At 44.2% G+C, this 17,286-nt stretch overlaps 1 protein-coding gene across 1 annotated transcript in view; it reads right to left on the bottom strand.

Moving 5' to 3' along the window:
- Nucleotides 1-17,286, bottom strand: part of LOC138516908 (dedicator of cytokinesis protein 2-like) — a 2,920,848-nt gene that overhangs the window by 1,960,008 nt on the left and 943,554 nt on the right. The window contains exon 26 of the mRNA XM_069632364.1: nucleotides 4,862-4,989. Coding sequence (XP_069488465.1) covers nucleotides 4,862-4,989 — 128 coding nt within the window. The remainder of the gene's footprint in view (nucleotides 1-4,861; nucleotides 4,990-17,286) is intronic.

Genomic DNA, 17,286 nt, shown 5'->3' with positions numbered 1-17,286 from the left:
TTGCTTTCTACTCTCAGCTTTCTTCTTGTTCTTCTGCTGTAACAATCGGCAATGGTGCACGATAGTCAATTGTATTTCTGCGCATGGCTTTGCCTCCATTGCTATCTGTTTCTTCATCTGCTTTTGCACTGACTTAGGCAGTCTCTGTCATCAAATGTGGTAAAATAACACCACTGTTTTATCCCACGGTTTTCTCATCTCATGACACCATCTCCCTTGAATATCTTGAATAAAGGCCACAGGATCTTCATCCTCGCCCCTTTTTCTAGTCATAATCAAACCCATATCTGAAGTATCGAGATATTGTACTCTGAGCGCCCGCCATACATCTGCTCTGCAATTATCAAATAGAGCTCCATTGTGTGTCATGTTTTGTGCATTCACACCCGAATACCCAGCTTGTTTCCAATTATTGCAAGCCCTGTGTCCCAGAATGACTGCTAGCAGGCCTTTCATGTCACCTTGGCCAAAGTCATTCCTGATGTCATTATCTCTAACTCATACATTCATTTTCCTGCACCTGAAGTCAAACTAGGTTATTTACATTTCAAATTATCCTTATCCATGTGTAGCCACAGAATGTATTGTAGTCATCTCCCCCTATCTCTAATAATGGGAATTGTTAAAACCCTGATCCATAATCGTACCCACCTATGCTTTGTGTGTTCCAGGTGGGACTAGTCTCACCCATTTGTCTCTGTCCTGGCAGTGACCTTAAGGTGCTCACATAAGATGGGGATACATCCCCTTCATTGTACAATCGTGCTTGTGGTTGCTCAGTGTATGGTGTTGGTTCTGGTGTTTTTTCTTTAGGGCCCTCTAGGTCTGGTCATTTTAACCCTTTTTTTACACTTGAATCTTTCAAAAAATCACCTACGCCCTCTCTTTGCTTTCTCATTTTCTTCCCTTTCTTCATCTCATTTTGCCCCAGATTGTATGGCTTTCATCCCATTCCACATCATCAAGATCTAGCGTACTTAAAGACAATGTTCTGTGCTCGTCTGTTATGAAATTATCTGAACTACCTCCTGTTTCCCTCGATGAAGGTTCTTCAACATTCTCTTTGGTTTTACACCTATCCGTATCCCTCATTTGCATATATAAATCTGCAATCCTCTTTCCTAAGGCTTCTGTTTCATGCTCGTCAGCCCATGTGTATATTCTCGGTATTCCTTGCAGCTCCCTACAGGGCTTTTGTGACTCTCTTCCTCAGATTGTTCTCATGCTTCGATCCGCACTATACTTCTATTAAATAAATAATCTATCTCATCATCATTTAGTCCACTATTTCCGTTCATCTTTTCTTCCCTTCTACTCATTTCTCTCAACTCTTCTTCCCCTTGCCTTCTTTGCAACCTATGCACTTTCCATCTTTTTATTTCTATCTCCTCTCATTTTTTCTCTTCTAATCCCTCCTCTTTCCTTTGCTTGTACCTTCTTCGTTGTTCCTTTTGCTTCCTCTCTATTTCCTTCACTTCTTTGTATGCTCTCTCATGTTCTCTTTCTTTCTTTTCCCTATTTTCTCTTTCGTCTCTTTCTCAATCCCCATCAATGCCCTTATCATCTAGCTTAATTAATATCTGTCCTCCCATCCATTAATTATGTACTATCGTTACTGTCTTAGCTGTGTCTTTCACTTCCCTTTATCTCCTTGCTTCTTCCCCTATCTTCAGCTGTCTGTTCTGTCTGTCCTTTCTCTCATCACGCTGCTTACTTTTGTGGCGTGTTGATATATATTTGCGTTTTCGACTTTTGCTCTCTTCCACATTATCCTCACCTTTATAAGCGGAGGGCTTATATGTCAGATTAGCATACACCGCCGCTGCACACGTTTTCATCGGCTGGTGACTATGTACTCAAACTACTCCTCTTGCTCCCTGATACCCGTGATGATGCCTAGGAATCAGTGACCACAGCTCGTTCGTTGCAGTCACATCCACAGTTCAATACACATTTCAAAAGATTCTACCTCCGCCACGCACATCAAATGGAACACAAACTACTCAATGATGTTCTTCTGAGAGTCTGACAGCGTACAAAGTCAAATGAGATCACAAATATAGCCCACAAAATCTATACATAATTTACCCAGAGCTGTGTGTATCAACATGGTTCCGCAAACATGTTCTCCATGAACTGAGAATCTCATTGAAGAAAATCCTTGGAATGGTGCACATCCATGAGCTTACGGACCCTAGAGATTCCACCTAAGAGAACGTGATGAGCCGTCCTCAGCACAAAGGTGCCCAAGCCTAAACAAAGTTCAATCCTAGATCCCAACCTCTGGCCTGGGAAGTAACCACCCTGGCCTCAGATCCTTGCAAACACTGTGAGTGTTGCTAGGTGCCAAGTATGAGGGCACGCTTGCCACCGGTGTGGTGGGCTCAACCATTTTGCCATGGTCTACAGATCTATGGACAAGGTCCCAAGAGAGTGCCATGAGTTGTGAGTGGCGCCCAATCTTAATGGCTAAGACACAGGTTGATGAATCTCAAGCCCAGTGGCACAGACAGGGTGAGAGAAGGTGTTCTACATTTAGCATTCCTCACTGACAACGTCAAAAGATCGGTCATCAAAGTAGTACTACAGCCAGTGAAAAAGTTCACATTGACAACTCCTGTCCCATCGCTTAAACCCCCAAGTTTTCCACCTTTGGATGTGTCACACAATACCCTTCCCAGATATTTTCACTTCCCGAACGGTGGCAGGTAGACCACTGCACCAAGTTCAAGGTGTTTGTTGCCAAGACATGCACTGTGCTGCATGCTGGCAGAAAGGTGGGACCTCATCAGATTCACTGTTAATGTTTGCACCTCAGCCTTGCATGAACAATTCCAAAAGAACCTTCAACGTGATTGGCTACATGATAGACATTGCCCCCAATGTTCTTGTCAAGAAGACGATTCAATGCCAAGCTGAGATAGGTGTGTATTGTTTTATATGCGGGCTAATGTTGAGAAGAACTGACAGCCCTGGTGAATGGCAATGGCTGGAAACATTGAGAAAATCTCGCTCTTCATCCGCATGGACCTCCCAGCTGGACTATCTTCAGAGAAAGAGACATTATACCCAAAGTTCAATGACCTGCCTGATCAACACATTGCAGGTGCCAAAGTATTCTAAAATCTGTATCTGCTGCCAAGCAACCACCATCCGAAACTGAGCAAAGATGTATGCCGCATAACTGCAGACACACAGGGCTTAAAAATACCAAACAACTGAACTTTGGCAACACTTCAGCCGCACAGGTCTGCCAAGACAGGATGTGGCGCAAGCGAAGCTGCCTTGATGTCGTCATCAACTTCAGTGATGATCTCCGTAAGCACCCACAGATGGGGAAGAACACCTGGCAAGGCTTCTTCATCCCTAAAGGCTTTAGAGATTACCCAAAAAAAGTGAAAAACATTAAAGGGTCACCACCTGCGAAAGCTGTCATGGAACTGCTAATCTTTCTGGGCATGTCTGGTTACTGTGGAAGATTGAGCCCAACGATGGGAATCTTATGGTTCCTCTATGTGACCCGGTCATGTTGATCAATGAGTGGGAGTGAAGAACACACAACCAAGAGCCCTTCCAGAAGACCAAGGGTGTTCTTCATAATGACACCATAACTTCCTAGATTGACATAAAGACACAGTAATCAATGCCGATGCCAGCCCTCGTGCTATCTCAATACTTAATAATGGATGGGCCCTGAAAATGTCAAACAAGTGCGTAAAACCTCAGAGCCATGTATTCCCAGATCGAGAGAGAGGCCATGAGTTGTGTGGGTGTTGAAGAAATGCCACCTGTACAAACGGCATCTGAAGTTTAAGTCCGCATCGGATCATAAACTACTCATCCCCCTTATTTGACAGCACGCCTGCCCGACCTCTAGCCAGAATCAAGAAATGGTTAATATATGTATAAGGCTACAATTCTGAGCATGAATAACGCACAGGTGAAGACACCCCAAAAGAGTTCCTGTCCCAACACCCTAGGCCAGCTACCCCGCTGGAGGGGCAGTGTTGTATGCGCAGCGATGGATCTCCCTTCTCCGAAAGTGCTGACCATCTAGGAAATTTGAAGGGAAACACACAAATACGCCTGCAGGCACTCTGTTCCATTCCCTCTGCATTAAGGCCATTGGAAGATGCTGCTGAGCTGGCAGGCGAGACTACCCGACAACGTGACTCACTGCCATAGACACTGTTATAGTGGAAGCCAGACGCTCCCAAGTAGGACGCATAAGGAACAGGCATTAGAAGTGTGACTCTTTAGTCATTCACTTTCTACAAGGTTTCAGTTTCTCTTTAGGATCACTGTAGACACGAGCTCACCCACCGGCCATCCTCCGGCCCGCCAGCTCATGTCCTAAATGACACACTTAGAGCACTCACTCATCATCACTCATCCAAAGTTCTCTGAGCTGTCATCAAATCAAGGTCACACTAACTTACTGCTTGAAGACAGCTGAAACTCACTGTACACAGTAAAGCTTTGCTGTTTTGAAAACAAATCTGTAAGCATTAAAGGCTGGCTAGCTGAATTGTGTCCACATAAAACCGGAAACTCTGCTTATTTTGCAGTTATGTAAGACATTTCTTTAGGATTGTACAACGTGGTAAGGGAATGTTCTACTTTAGCCACTGGAAAGCAATGTTAATTACTGTGAGGGCTTCTGGGTGCTTGACGAGTAGCACAGTACGTATGTGGTAAGGGAATGTTCTACTTTGGCCACTGGAAAGCAATGTTAATTACTGTGAGGACTTCTGGGCGCTTGATGAGGAGCACAGTACGCATGTAGTAAGGGAATGTTCTACTTTGGCCACTGGAAAGCAATGTTAATTACTGTGAGGGCTTCTGGGCGCTTGGTACGTACATGCTCAGCTTTGTAGAGAACTTCCAGGATGTGGCTGAGCAGCTCCACGCAGCACTCCTCCTCTTCTCCCTTCTCCATCAGCTCTTTCATGATGTCCAACATCAGCTGGAGGAGGATCTCCCGGCACTCTGTTGAGAGAGGACACCGCATGTCACTGTCTGGCCATTCAATGAGCACCATTTCCTAAAGCCCCTGGCATGATTTAGCAGCACGCATGTGATCTGGCCCGGAGTAGCATTAATGGTGTGATGTGTGCACATGGTCCTGCCCGGTTCACGGCACTTACCTATCCTGGCAGGGTGGATGGGCTGGCATTGAAACTTGGAATCTACTCGGGCGCTTGCTGCTCCCTCGGTCCCCCCCTCCCACATTCGAATGGAATGGTGAGGAACAGTTTGGACTTTAGTGGTCGCTGGCTTCTGAGTAGCCGGTGCAATGAAGCAATGTTTATCTAGCAACATGGTACATTTGTGGGGGGTTCCAGGTCCTGGTGCATTTTTACAGAACATGAACAACCCCCAGATTTATGAGATGGGTAGGGGGGGCGGAGGGAGACACAAGGCCAGGGGACGTTTCCAGGTAATAGCAGTCTTTCACCCATGGCTAGCCTGGACCCGGAGTGAGTGTCAGCCTTATAAGGGCAGAGAGGTAAACATCCTGGCAGAACTAGGTTATGTGTAAGGTGGGTCAGGAACTAAATCAAAGGACATGTGTAGCAGCCAACTGCATATCCTCGGGGGCTGAGCCTCCTCTGGGGTGAGTGAGAACAGATTGCATAGGTTATGGGACAGTAAAGCCTATTTCTCTGAGAGACGCCACACTCCCCTAACCCCCCCATGTGAACAGCAGCCAAGAGGGCCCACCAGAGTCCTTCTTCAAGAGCCATGAAGTAGTGGAGGAAGCATGGAGACATGCGGCAGGAATGCATCTGCGGGGGTGCGCAGATGACAGATGACAGCCATGGCCCACCTTACCGATGCTAACGCTAATGAGGATCTTGAAGCTAAGCCCGGTGGCAGCCCCTTCAGCTGGGCTTAGTGTTTAAATGCCATCTACAAACCTGATCGACCACCGGACTTTCCTTGATCTAGTAATCTCAGAAAGAGATGCAGAACATACCCAAGAACCGGGAGGATGTGGATCCCTTGTGTGTAGAGATCACAGAGGGCAGGACATTTAGACCTCTTTCGATTTGTCCCTTCATTTTGTTTGAGTTGAGTCAGAAACCAACACTGTAGACCCACAGATGTAAGACTGTCGGTGACCACCCACTGATTTTCCAGGAGGTCTCAACACGAGACTGAACATGAACTGCACGGGGCATCCGGAGTGGAATGCGCTGCCGATAGAATTGCAAAATACAACTTGAAACCTATACAAGTCTAAAAACAGCAATTGTGAGATTTAACATGAGTGGATACTTCTGTGACTTAAACATCTTCATTACATTTTTTCACCAAATTAGATACGCATTTCAATATTCAAGCAACACATACCTGATATGAACACACAAAAGTTATCGCAAAATGGCTGATTACCTTACCAAATGTCCGTCACCATATATACGTGATCAATATTTAAGATTCAGGCTGAACCTATGGTCGATAAGAAAGATTATGGCCAGAAGGACACTAATTCCAATATAATTGAACTATTTTCATTCCTGCTTAGATTAATCTGAAAAAGAAACTTTGGAACATTGCATAATGATCCGTCCCATGTTGTCCATTAAACGCAAAATCTACTTTAAGAAACACTTAGTGGATATCTACTGTAATATGGAACTGAGTGAAATTTGCCAACACATTTTTACAGCTTCAAATTGGCAGTACGAGTGGCAATAGTTCATTTCTTGGATGCAATTTTCCCTAAAAGTGAAAGGATGAACAATGAAATCTAATGAAATGAAACAGTGATTTTATGGTATCGTTAATGTATGTGCCGAATCTGAAGGAGATTATATTTTGTTTGATGAAATCATTTTAACATGATGTAATTTGATGATTTGTTATATATTTGAAAGGATGATTATATTATCCAACCAAATAAAACAAATAAAAAAATAAACAAAAATCATATGTCAAAGATAGCACACACATGATCAGTATCATAGAAGACTGGGTCTTGAGGCATATGACCAGAAACGTATAGATGTTCAATAACTTTACCAGGACTCCCCAACAGACAACTGTAGAGAACACCAAAGAGTGCTTAATGCATTAACATTCTAATATAGAAGAAGACATGCGTTTGTTCATCATGCGGGATGCAGACAACCCTTTAACAGGAAGTTTCTTCTAGGGCAAATTAATGTATAAATCCAACTTGAAGGCAGATCGGTCAGGGCTATCATATCCTCCTACATAGTGGATCTATATACTAAATCTTTGGAATAAAAGTATATTCAAGCCACAGAAATATTCACCAATGCCACCGCGTCAGGTGGGAGATATATATTGGTGAAATGCTCCTTATTTGGCAAGGAAAATATGAATAGTTCTACACGTAAGATTTGCTCACTTCATCATTTATAGAGAAATCCATTTTTTAGACGTTACTCTGAATTTGAGATATTTAAAGTAAAACCATCGGCAAAAGCTACATACCGTAATTCTTTGCCGCCCTATGTTGCTATCCACCCAAATGCACTACGCGATACATTACCAATCAGACAGTTCCTACACTTGCTCTGCAACAGAAGCAGCCAACAGAATCGAAAAAAGAAGAAAATAAACTTGATTAGAAACTTACAGAAAAAGGAGTGTCCTACGGAAGGGATTTCAGAGGGTGAAGAAAAGAGCTAGCAATGATAACAGGCAGACTCTGTAGACAGTAGAATGAACACATCAAGAGAAGATGACATTTCCTTTGTCACCACTTAGACCCTTCGTTCACACAGGATTAGAAAAATCAGATTGAAAAACTGGTACTATATGGAGAGATCTCCAATATAATGAAACCGGCGTAGATTCAGCAAGAGTATCCAAAGTGCACTAGAATGGCTAGACTTGGGAAGAGGTTCAGTTATCCACAATTACAGTAATGTGGGCTCTCCCAGTTGTGAAGGGTAATTTTCCATGTGAGGCATGTGCAGTGTGCAAACATACAACATGCAGTACTAAAGGTGTTGTAGGGTTGAAGTATCTGCAAATAATGAGAACCCAAACTAAAAGCAATACCTCCATGGTGGTTTACAAAATGCAAAACAACAATACAAATAAAAATAAAACCTTCGATTCACCATGGAAATTGAATTTGCAATAGAGCAAGCATGGACCCATTTGTTCCACACTTTATGGAAAAAGAATATAGCAAGAACATCTTAGAATGGACTGTAATGATGCAGGTGAAAGGGGGTTACAATCAGGAAATAAAACATCACTATTGGAAACAGAATCCCATGTTTAAAACAAGAAGTCATGAGATTGGCTTAAATGAGGAGGTAGAGTGGAAGTGAAATGAATACCATATACACCTAAAAGATAGTCATAACAGGGTTTTATCCACCACAAACAGTTGTCTCTCAGAAATGTATCTCTTCAACTATAAAACCATTGCAGAAACATGGACCCAATCACTAGGCAGTGCCATTTACAACCGAATACCTGCTTTCTTGGGGCCACAGTGCAGAAATGGTATACAACATGAATCAAGTCCCTATGATTATTCAAAATTAATGGCAGCAAAATGATAACATCACAAGTAACTTCTAAGTTGTTAAACAAGAATGTGGGAGCCCCTCAACTGAGACCGAACACAGGTCAAATACTCTGTTCTATGGAAGGTCTTCCACTCAGAAGGGTCTACAACCACGTTTTAGCTCACAGCTCCCTTCACAGAGGAGAAATACACATTTGCGTATCGGTCTTTGTTCCACACACATGGGCAGTCCAGCACTGAAATGCTAGGCAATTCTCCTCTGAACAAGAGTACTATCAGCAACTCCAGACATGTGTTTTGGCCTTGTTAGGCCTCATCAGTGAGCTGAAGCGGAGCCTCTCCAAAGTACAGTGAGCAAGGGATCCATGTCTGGATTGCCCTGGGTTACTTTGGGGGAAACCCCAAGTTTTACAAATTAAGCTTCTTAGTTGTTTTTCATAAGATTAAAACACATAAAATCACTTCTGGACAGCCATCTACAAAAAGGTTGCCGGGCTCTGTACATGCCAACCATATATTGGTTTTATATATACGCACGATGGCCAACACCTAGATGGTGGCTTAGATCAAATAAGAGTGGGTCTTGGAGACACAGACAAGGGCACCATCTATCGTAATGCAGAAATAGCTCCACACAGCGGTCTGCCAGCTTTTTGGTCAACTTACGCAGCATCAGAATAGTCACCATCCCATCCGAACACAATTAAGGAAAGTAAGCTCACCTAGTACATGAGTCTGTAGTACAAGGGTCAATGGGATAAGGAGGCTCGTTTATAGAGCATGTTCGCTCATGAGACACTTTGGGCCTGAGTTTGGCAGTAGTGGTCAACACTCAGTCATAACGGTTACCGGGTGTTTTACCCGTCTGCCAGGGGACTCCAGCATGGGGAATAACGGTATGGTCTCCATAACTTGTGATCATACATACCTAATGGGCCACCCGGTAATTACAGCATGCGGAGAGGGTGAACGAGTGCAATACCTCCAAACTTGTGATCAGGCCCTTTGACTCAAATTAGATTAATGTGAACCAAAAACAGAAAATGCACAATTTCCAGCAATAAGGTGGTCCGGATAAAAGGCAAATGTCTATTCCAAGAAACCTCTGGGCAAATTATAAGCCTGGCATTAAGGCATTCCAACACATGAACAAAACAACACATGTTTAGAATTACAAGATGCTGTAATGTTTACAGTTTTCATTGAATGGCAAAACAGCCAATGAGGAGGAAGGGTACAGACCCTACTCTTCACATTATACATTGAGTGCAAGAATAACGGTGGTCTGAATGAATACATCTGGAAGCAGAGGTACACTGGCCTATAGGGAACTGCAGAGATTTCCCAGTAGGCCTCAGCACCTTCGACAGGGGTGGACTGGCCTATAGGGAACTCCGGAGATTTCCCAGTAGACCTCAGCACCTTCGACAGGGGTGGACTGGCCTATAGGGAACTCCGGATATTTCCCAGTAGGCCTCAGCACCTTCGACAGGGGTGGACTGGCCTATAGGGAACTCCGGAGATTTCCCAGTAGGCCTCAGCACCTTCGACAGGGGTGGACTGGCCTATAGGGAACTCCGGAGATTTCCCAGTAGGCCTCAGCACCTTCGACAGGGGTGGACTAGCCTATAGGGATCTCTGGAGTTTTCCTGCTAGGCCTCTGCACCCTGAGCCTCTTTTGTGTGGTATTTCCAAATGTTCCCATAGGAAAAGGGTTGAGATTGCTGAAAATGTGTACTGTGGGACCACTTTGAACATTATTTCCAGGGCGTCTTTTGGTTCCCAGTCCACCCCTGTCGAGAAGACAAGATCCCTCTCTGCTTACATTAAAGACATTTGAGAGTTTATAGAGCCGGTACCCCAGGCGTCATATGAATAATGTAGATCGTGTTTGCTCCTGGAGGAAGTTATTAACCGCCCCTAGAACACAAGACGCTCCACTGGAGACAGCCTTGCAGAGATGCGTCGCAGTCTCCCACTTGCATAGCAGAGGCTGCACTTTCTTAATAGTGAACAGAAAGTATCATTGGTGGTTCATGTATGATCTTGTAATGTGGCACATTTCACGATCAATGTGTTGTATCCATGAACATGCTTTTAATATGTACACTATGTTTATGATGGATAGTGGATCAGGGCAAGCATCGCACTTGATGATCAGTTGTAACTAAGATATTTAAGTCATGTAAGTGGAAGCCCCTGTTCAGTCTCAAATGATTGCTGTTTGGTTCAATTGAAGCAGGTGCAAATGTATAGGGGGTGGGGGCTCCTCTCAACGTAGGGCAGGAGGCCTAAGAGTTTAGTCTAGGAAGGGGGGTGGGTGAGGGAGTTGGGAGGGCTCTGTATCGGTCCATTCTATCAGTGCCTGGCTGCAACTGTCTAGTAACACTTGTCATCACCCCATACCTGCAGTGCCCTCTCATGGCCCATATTATCTGTCCTCTCTTCCATGAGTGCAGAGAAGGAGCAAACTCCGAGCAATGTATGTTTGAGGATGGAGAGGGGCTTACGCGGCCATTTAAAGCCTTGCACCGGTACAAGATGACCTCTGGGGAGAAATTAGGGTTGCGATTGGTCTAGGGCACTAAGTGGGCAACAGGTTCAATAAGAGGGTTGGAAGAATATGAATGGGCACACATTGAACTGGGTAGTGTGTGTTGTTTGGGTGAAGCCAAGGGAGGAGAATGCAGACTGAGGGACCAAGAGCAGCAAGAATGGTACTTCAGCGCATGGAGGAGGATTAGAGGAAGTGTGTTGCAAGCTGAGGTACTGGTTGGTGAGCGAAAGTGGTGTGAGAATACATGTGTGGAAAGCAGAGTGACCGAGTGAGAGTAAATTGGAGTGTAGAGTGTGAGTGAGGCTACGTGAGAGAAAGTGAATGAGTAGGTGAAGGGAGGTAGACAGCAGGAGGGGCAGTGTAGTGTGGAGAATAGCGGAGGGTGGTGAGAGGAGAGAGCACTGAACAGTGTTAGGAGTGGAGAGGCGAGAGTAGTATAGTGGAGAGGGAGATCAGGATAGTGGAGAGGCGAGAATGATAGAGAAGAGAGTGGAGAGTAGTAAAGGGGTGAGTAGTAGAGAGCAAGGGAGAGTAGCAGGAAACAGGACATCTGAAGGAGAGAGAGAGAGAGAGAGAGAGGGGGAATGAGGGGAGAATAGAAGGACATAAGGAAGGAAGGAAACACAATCAGGGCAAGGGGTTCAAGGGCATGAGAGGGTCGACTAAGTGAGACCCGTGTGCCTGAAAGGCGCCACTTCTTGAGATCTTTGCTTTTTGTGGGACCCCAGTTAGGGTCATCATAGGCGGGATACGGCAATTGTTTTTAGGCCCTCACTAGTAGCCAGACAGATCATAGAGAGTAGGAGTTACCATATCCCAGCTTGGAATTTAGTGATGCCCAGGCTAACGGGCGAAAGCCTATGGGAGATGAGAGAGAGGGAGAGGATGGCCCTTAGTGTTACTGACACTATATTCAAACATAATAATACAAACATGTGACCCCTTTCCAAGAGTTTGGGCGTTCTTGAGGTTCCCCTGTGGCACTTGTAAGTGCTTATACCCAGTAATGTAACAGCCACTTTTCGGTCCCACTGCGATGTGTATGACTATACCTACAACATATAAACCTTCCTCCTGTGCTTCTCACGAGTGCACGATGGTGAAGATGGTGGAAGGAGATATGGGTACAAAGGAGCGAGGTTCATGCCTGTGCAGTATCAAGACGAATAAGCACTGAAGACACAGAGCGGCGGGGCTATTAACTAGATTGAAGAACATTGCATTAACCATTTAAGTCAGAAGACACGTGCCACAGCGGCACCCAGTGGCCATCAGTGGAAGTACACTTCCTGTTCAGAGCCACCTTTTGCAACTGAAACTGATTGTTCTTATAGGACAGTTCTATTTCATACATTGCATCTATCTTAGATCCAAAACAGTTATCAAGGATGCAGACCGCTGTATACAGTCTGGCGGTTGCAGCATTGGAGCTTGTGTAGTATACACTAGCAAATTTAAGGTAGCTTTAAAAAAGCTTGAATAATCCCTTACCCCTAAAGGTGAAAGTGGAATAAACCAAGGGAGCCAAGTCCCAGTAGACATCACAGGAAGTACCACCCTACCTCAGAGTCACATGAGCAAAGCATTATTGAGGTTAGGTGGGCCTGTGCTTTCCTCTCTTTGAAGGGCACACACATCCTGGTCTCTCCGTTAATTTTCTCCCGGCCTGTCTACTGCTCATCACTTCTTCTTGGTCTTCCTGCTTATTAACTTGCACCCCTCAGATCTGTCTTCAATTCTTCTGTTTGACTCTCCCCTCGTGATTCTATTGCTCCTGCGCGTCGTTTCCTTCAGTGGCTGTCCTTTGAATCTTGCCTGTTGTTTAATTTTCTTTGTCTTGTCTCCAAAAATATCCATGATGCGTCTCTTCAGTAGCTTTCGTCCCCCGTCTCTTTCAACGTACCTTCCCGCTCTCTATGCTCGGAGTCTCAATTCCTCTTACGGTCCCTTGCCCGCTTGTGCCGAAAATCAATGTCGGTCCTTTTCACTCTTAGCTCCCAAGTTCTGGAAATCTCTCGACATCTGATCTATTTCCTCTTATTCTCTGTTCCACACTCGCCCCAAGACCTATCTAATCTCCTCTTATTGTCCTGTCATGTAAACCGATGATCTATTTCCTCTTATTCTCTGTTTTACACTCGCCCCAACTAGTACTTCCTGTGATGCAATCCGATGATCTATTTCCTTTTATTCTCTGTTCCACACTCGCCCCAAGACCTATCTACTCTCCTCTTATTGTCCTGTCATGTAATCCGATGATCTATTTCCTTTTATTCTCTGTTCCACACTCGCCCCAAGACCTATCTACTCTCCTCTCCTCTTATTGTCCTGTCATGTAAACCGATGATCTATTTCCTCTTATTCTCTGTTTCACACTCGCCCCAACTGGTACTTCCTGTGATGTAATCCGATGATCTATTTCCTTTTATTCTCTGTTCCACACTCGCCCCAAGACCTATCTACTCTCCTCTTATTGTCCTGCATTGTAATCCGATGATCTATTTCCTTGTATTCTCTGTTCCACACTCGCCCCAAGACCTATCTACTCTCCTCTTATTGTCCTGTCATGTAAACTGATGATCTATTTCCTTTTATTCTCTGTTCCACACTCGCCCCAAGACCTACCTATTCTCCTCTCTTTGTCCCATCATGTAATCTGACGATCTATTTCCTCTTATTCTCTGTTCCACACTCGCCCCAAGACCTATCTACTCTCCTCTTATTGTCCTGGCATGTAATCCGATGATCTATTTCCTTGTATTCTCTGTTCCACACTCCTCTCAAGACCTATCTACTCTCCTCTTATTGTCCTGTTCTGTAATCCGAAATCTATTTCCTTTTATTCTCTGTTCCACACTCGCCCCAAGACCTATCTACTCTCCTCTAATTGTCCTGTCATGTAATCCGATGATCTATTTCCTTTTATTCTCTGTTCCACACTCGGCCCAAGACCTATCTACTCTCCTCTTTTTGTCCCATCATGTAATCCGACGATCTATTTCCTCTTATTCTCTGTTCCACACTCGCCCCAAGACCTATCTACTCTCCTCTTATTGTCCTGGCATGTAATCCGATGATCTATTTCCTTTTATTCTCTGTTCCACACTTGCCCCAAGACCTATCTACTCTCCTCTTATTGTCCTGTCATGTAATCCGATGATCTATTTCCTTTTATTCTCTGTTCCACACTCGCCCCAAGATCTATCTACTCTCCTCTTATTGTCCTGTCATGTAATCCGATGATCTATTTCCTTTTATTCTCTGTTCCACACTCGCCCCAAGACCTATCTACTCTCCTCTCCTCTTATTGTCCTGTCATGTAATCCGATGATCTATTTCCTTTTATTCTCTGTTCCACACTCGCCACAAGACCTATCTACTCTCCTCTTATTGTCCTGTCATGTAATCCGATGATCTATTTCCTTGTATTCTCTGTTCCACACTCCTCTCAAGACCTATCTACTCTCCTCTTATTGTCCTGTTCTGTAATCCGAAATCTATTTCCTTTTATTCTCTGTTCCACACTCGCCCCAAGACCTATCTACTCTCCTCTAATTGTCCTGTCATGTAATCCGATGATCTATTTCCTTTTATTCTCTGTTCCACACTCGGCCCAAGACCTATCTACTCTCCTCTTTTTGTCCCATCATGTAATCCGACGATCTATTTCCTCTTATTCTCTGTTCCACACTCGCCCCAAGACCTATCTACTCTCCTCTTATTGTCCTGGCATGTAATCCGATGATCTATTTCCTTTTATTCTCTGTTCCACACTTGCCCCAAGACCTATCTACTCTCCTCTTATTGTCCTGTCATGTAATCCGATGATCTATTTCCTTTTATTCTCTGTTCCACACTCGCCCCAAGATCTATCTACTCTCCTCTTATTGTCCTGTCATGTAATCCGATGATCTATTTCCTTTTATTCTCTGTTCCACACTCGCCCCAAGACCTATCTACTCTCCTCTCCTCTTATTGTCCTGTCATGTAATCCGATGATCTATTTCCTTTTATTCTCTGTTCCACACTCGCCACAAGACCTATCTACTCTCCTCTTATTGTCCTGTCATGTAATCCGATGATCTATTTCCTTTTATTCTCTATTCCACACTCGCCCCAAGACCTATCTACTCTCCTCTCCTCTCCTCTCCTCTTATTGTCCTGTCATGAAATCCGATGATCTATTTCCTTTTATTCTCTGTTCCACACTCCCCCAAGACCTATCTACTCTCCTCTTATTGTCCTGTCTTGTAATCCGATGATCTATTTCCTTTTATTCTCTGTTCCACACTCGCCCCAAGACCTATCTACTCTCCTCTCCTCTTATTGTCCTGTCATGTAATCCGATGATCTATTTCCTTTTATTCTCTGTTCCACACTCGCCCCAAGACCTATCTACTCTCCTCTTATTCTCCTGTCATGTAATCCGATGATCTATTTCCTTTTATTCTCTGTTCCACACTCGCCCCAAGACCTATCTACTCTCCTCTTATTGTCCTGTCATGTAATCCGATGATCTATTTCCTTTTATTCTCTGTTCCACACTCGCCCCAAGACCTATCTACTCTCCTCTTATTGTCCTGTCATGTAATCCGATGATCTATTTCCTTTTATTCTCTGTTCCACACTCGCCCCAAGACCTATCTACTGTCCTCTCCTCTTATTGTCCTGTCATGTAATCTGATGATCTATTTCCTTTTATTCTCTGCTCCACACTCGCCCAAGACCTGTCTACTCTCCTCTTATTGTCCTGTCATGTAATCCGATGATCTATTTCCTTTTATTCTCTGTTCCACACTCGCCCCAAGACCTATCTACTGTCCTCTCCTCTTATTGTCCTGTCATGTAATCCGATGATCTATTTCCTTTTATTCTCTGTTCCACACTCGCCCCAAGACCTATCTACTCTCCTCTTATTGTCCTGTCATGTAATCCGATGATCTATTTCCTTTTATTCTCTGTTCCACACTCGCCCCAAGACCTATCTACTCTCCTCTTATTGTCCTGTCATGTAATCCAATGATCTATTTCCTTTTATTCTCTGTTCCACACTCGCCCCAAGACCTATCTACTCTCCTCTTATTGTCCTGTCATGTAATCCGATGATCTATTTCCTTTTATTCTCTGTTCCACTCTCGCCCCAAGACCTATCTACTCTCCTCTTATTGTCCTGTCATGTAATCCGATGATCTATTTCCTTTTATTCTCTTTTCCACACTTGCCCCAAGACCTATCTACTCTCCTCTCCTCTTATTGTCCTGTCATGTAATCCGATGATCTATTTCCTTTTATTCTCTGTTCCACACTCGCCCCAAGACCTATCTACTCTCCTCTCCTCTTATTGTCCTGTCATGTAATCCGATGATCTATTTCCTTTTATTCTCTGTTCCACACTCGCCCCAAGACCTATCTACTCTCCTCTCCTCTTATTGTCCTGTCATGTAATCCGATGATCTATTTCCTTTTATTCTCTGTTCCACACTCGCCCCAAGACCTATCTACTCTCCTCTCCTCTTATTGTCCTGTCATGTAATCCGATGATCTATTTCCTTTTATTCTCTGTTCCACACTCGCCCCAAGACCTATCTACTCTCCTCTCCTCTTATTGTCCTGTCATGTAATCCGATGATCTATTTCCTTTTATTCTCTGTTCCACACTCGCCCCAAGACCTATCTACTCTCCTCTCCTCTTATTGTCCTGTCATGTAATCCGATGATCTATTTCCTTTTATTCTCTGTTCCACACTCGCCCCAAGACCTATCTACTCTCCTCTCCTCTTATTGTCCTGTCATGTAATCCTTTGATCTATTTCCTCTTATTCTCTGTTCCACACTCGCCCCAAGACCTATCTACTCTCCTCTTATTGTCCTGTCATGTAATCCGATGATCTATTTCCTTTTATGCTCTGTTCCACACTCACCCCAAGACCTATCTACTCTCCTCTTATTGTCCTGTCATGTAATCCGATGATCTATTTCCTTTTATTCTCTGTTCCACACTCGCCCCAAGACCTATCTACTCTCCTCTCCTCTTATTGTCCTGTCATGTAATCCGATGATCTATTTCCTTTTATTCTCTGTTCCACACTCGCCCCAAGACCTATCTACTCTCCTCTCCTCTTATTGTCCTGTCATGTAATCCGATGATCTATTTCCTTTTATTCTCTGTTCCACACTCGCCCCAAGACCTATCTACTCTCCTCTCCTC

The sequence above is a fragment of the Ambystoma mexicanum genome, chromosome 6q (genome assembly GCF_040938575.1).
Source record: "Ambystoma mexicanum isolate Mex_15411 chromosome 6q, UKY_AmexF1_1, whole genome shotgun sequence".
In the NCBI taxonomy this organism is placed as follows: domain Eukaryota; kingdom Metazoa; phylum Chordata; class Amphibia; order Caudata; family Ambystomatidae; genus Ambystoma; species Ambystoma mexicanum.
Note: the sequence above shows the minus strand (reverse complement) of the source record. Positions and strands in the feature narration are given on the sequence as shown.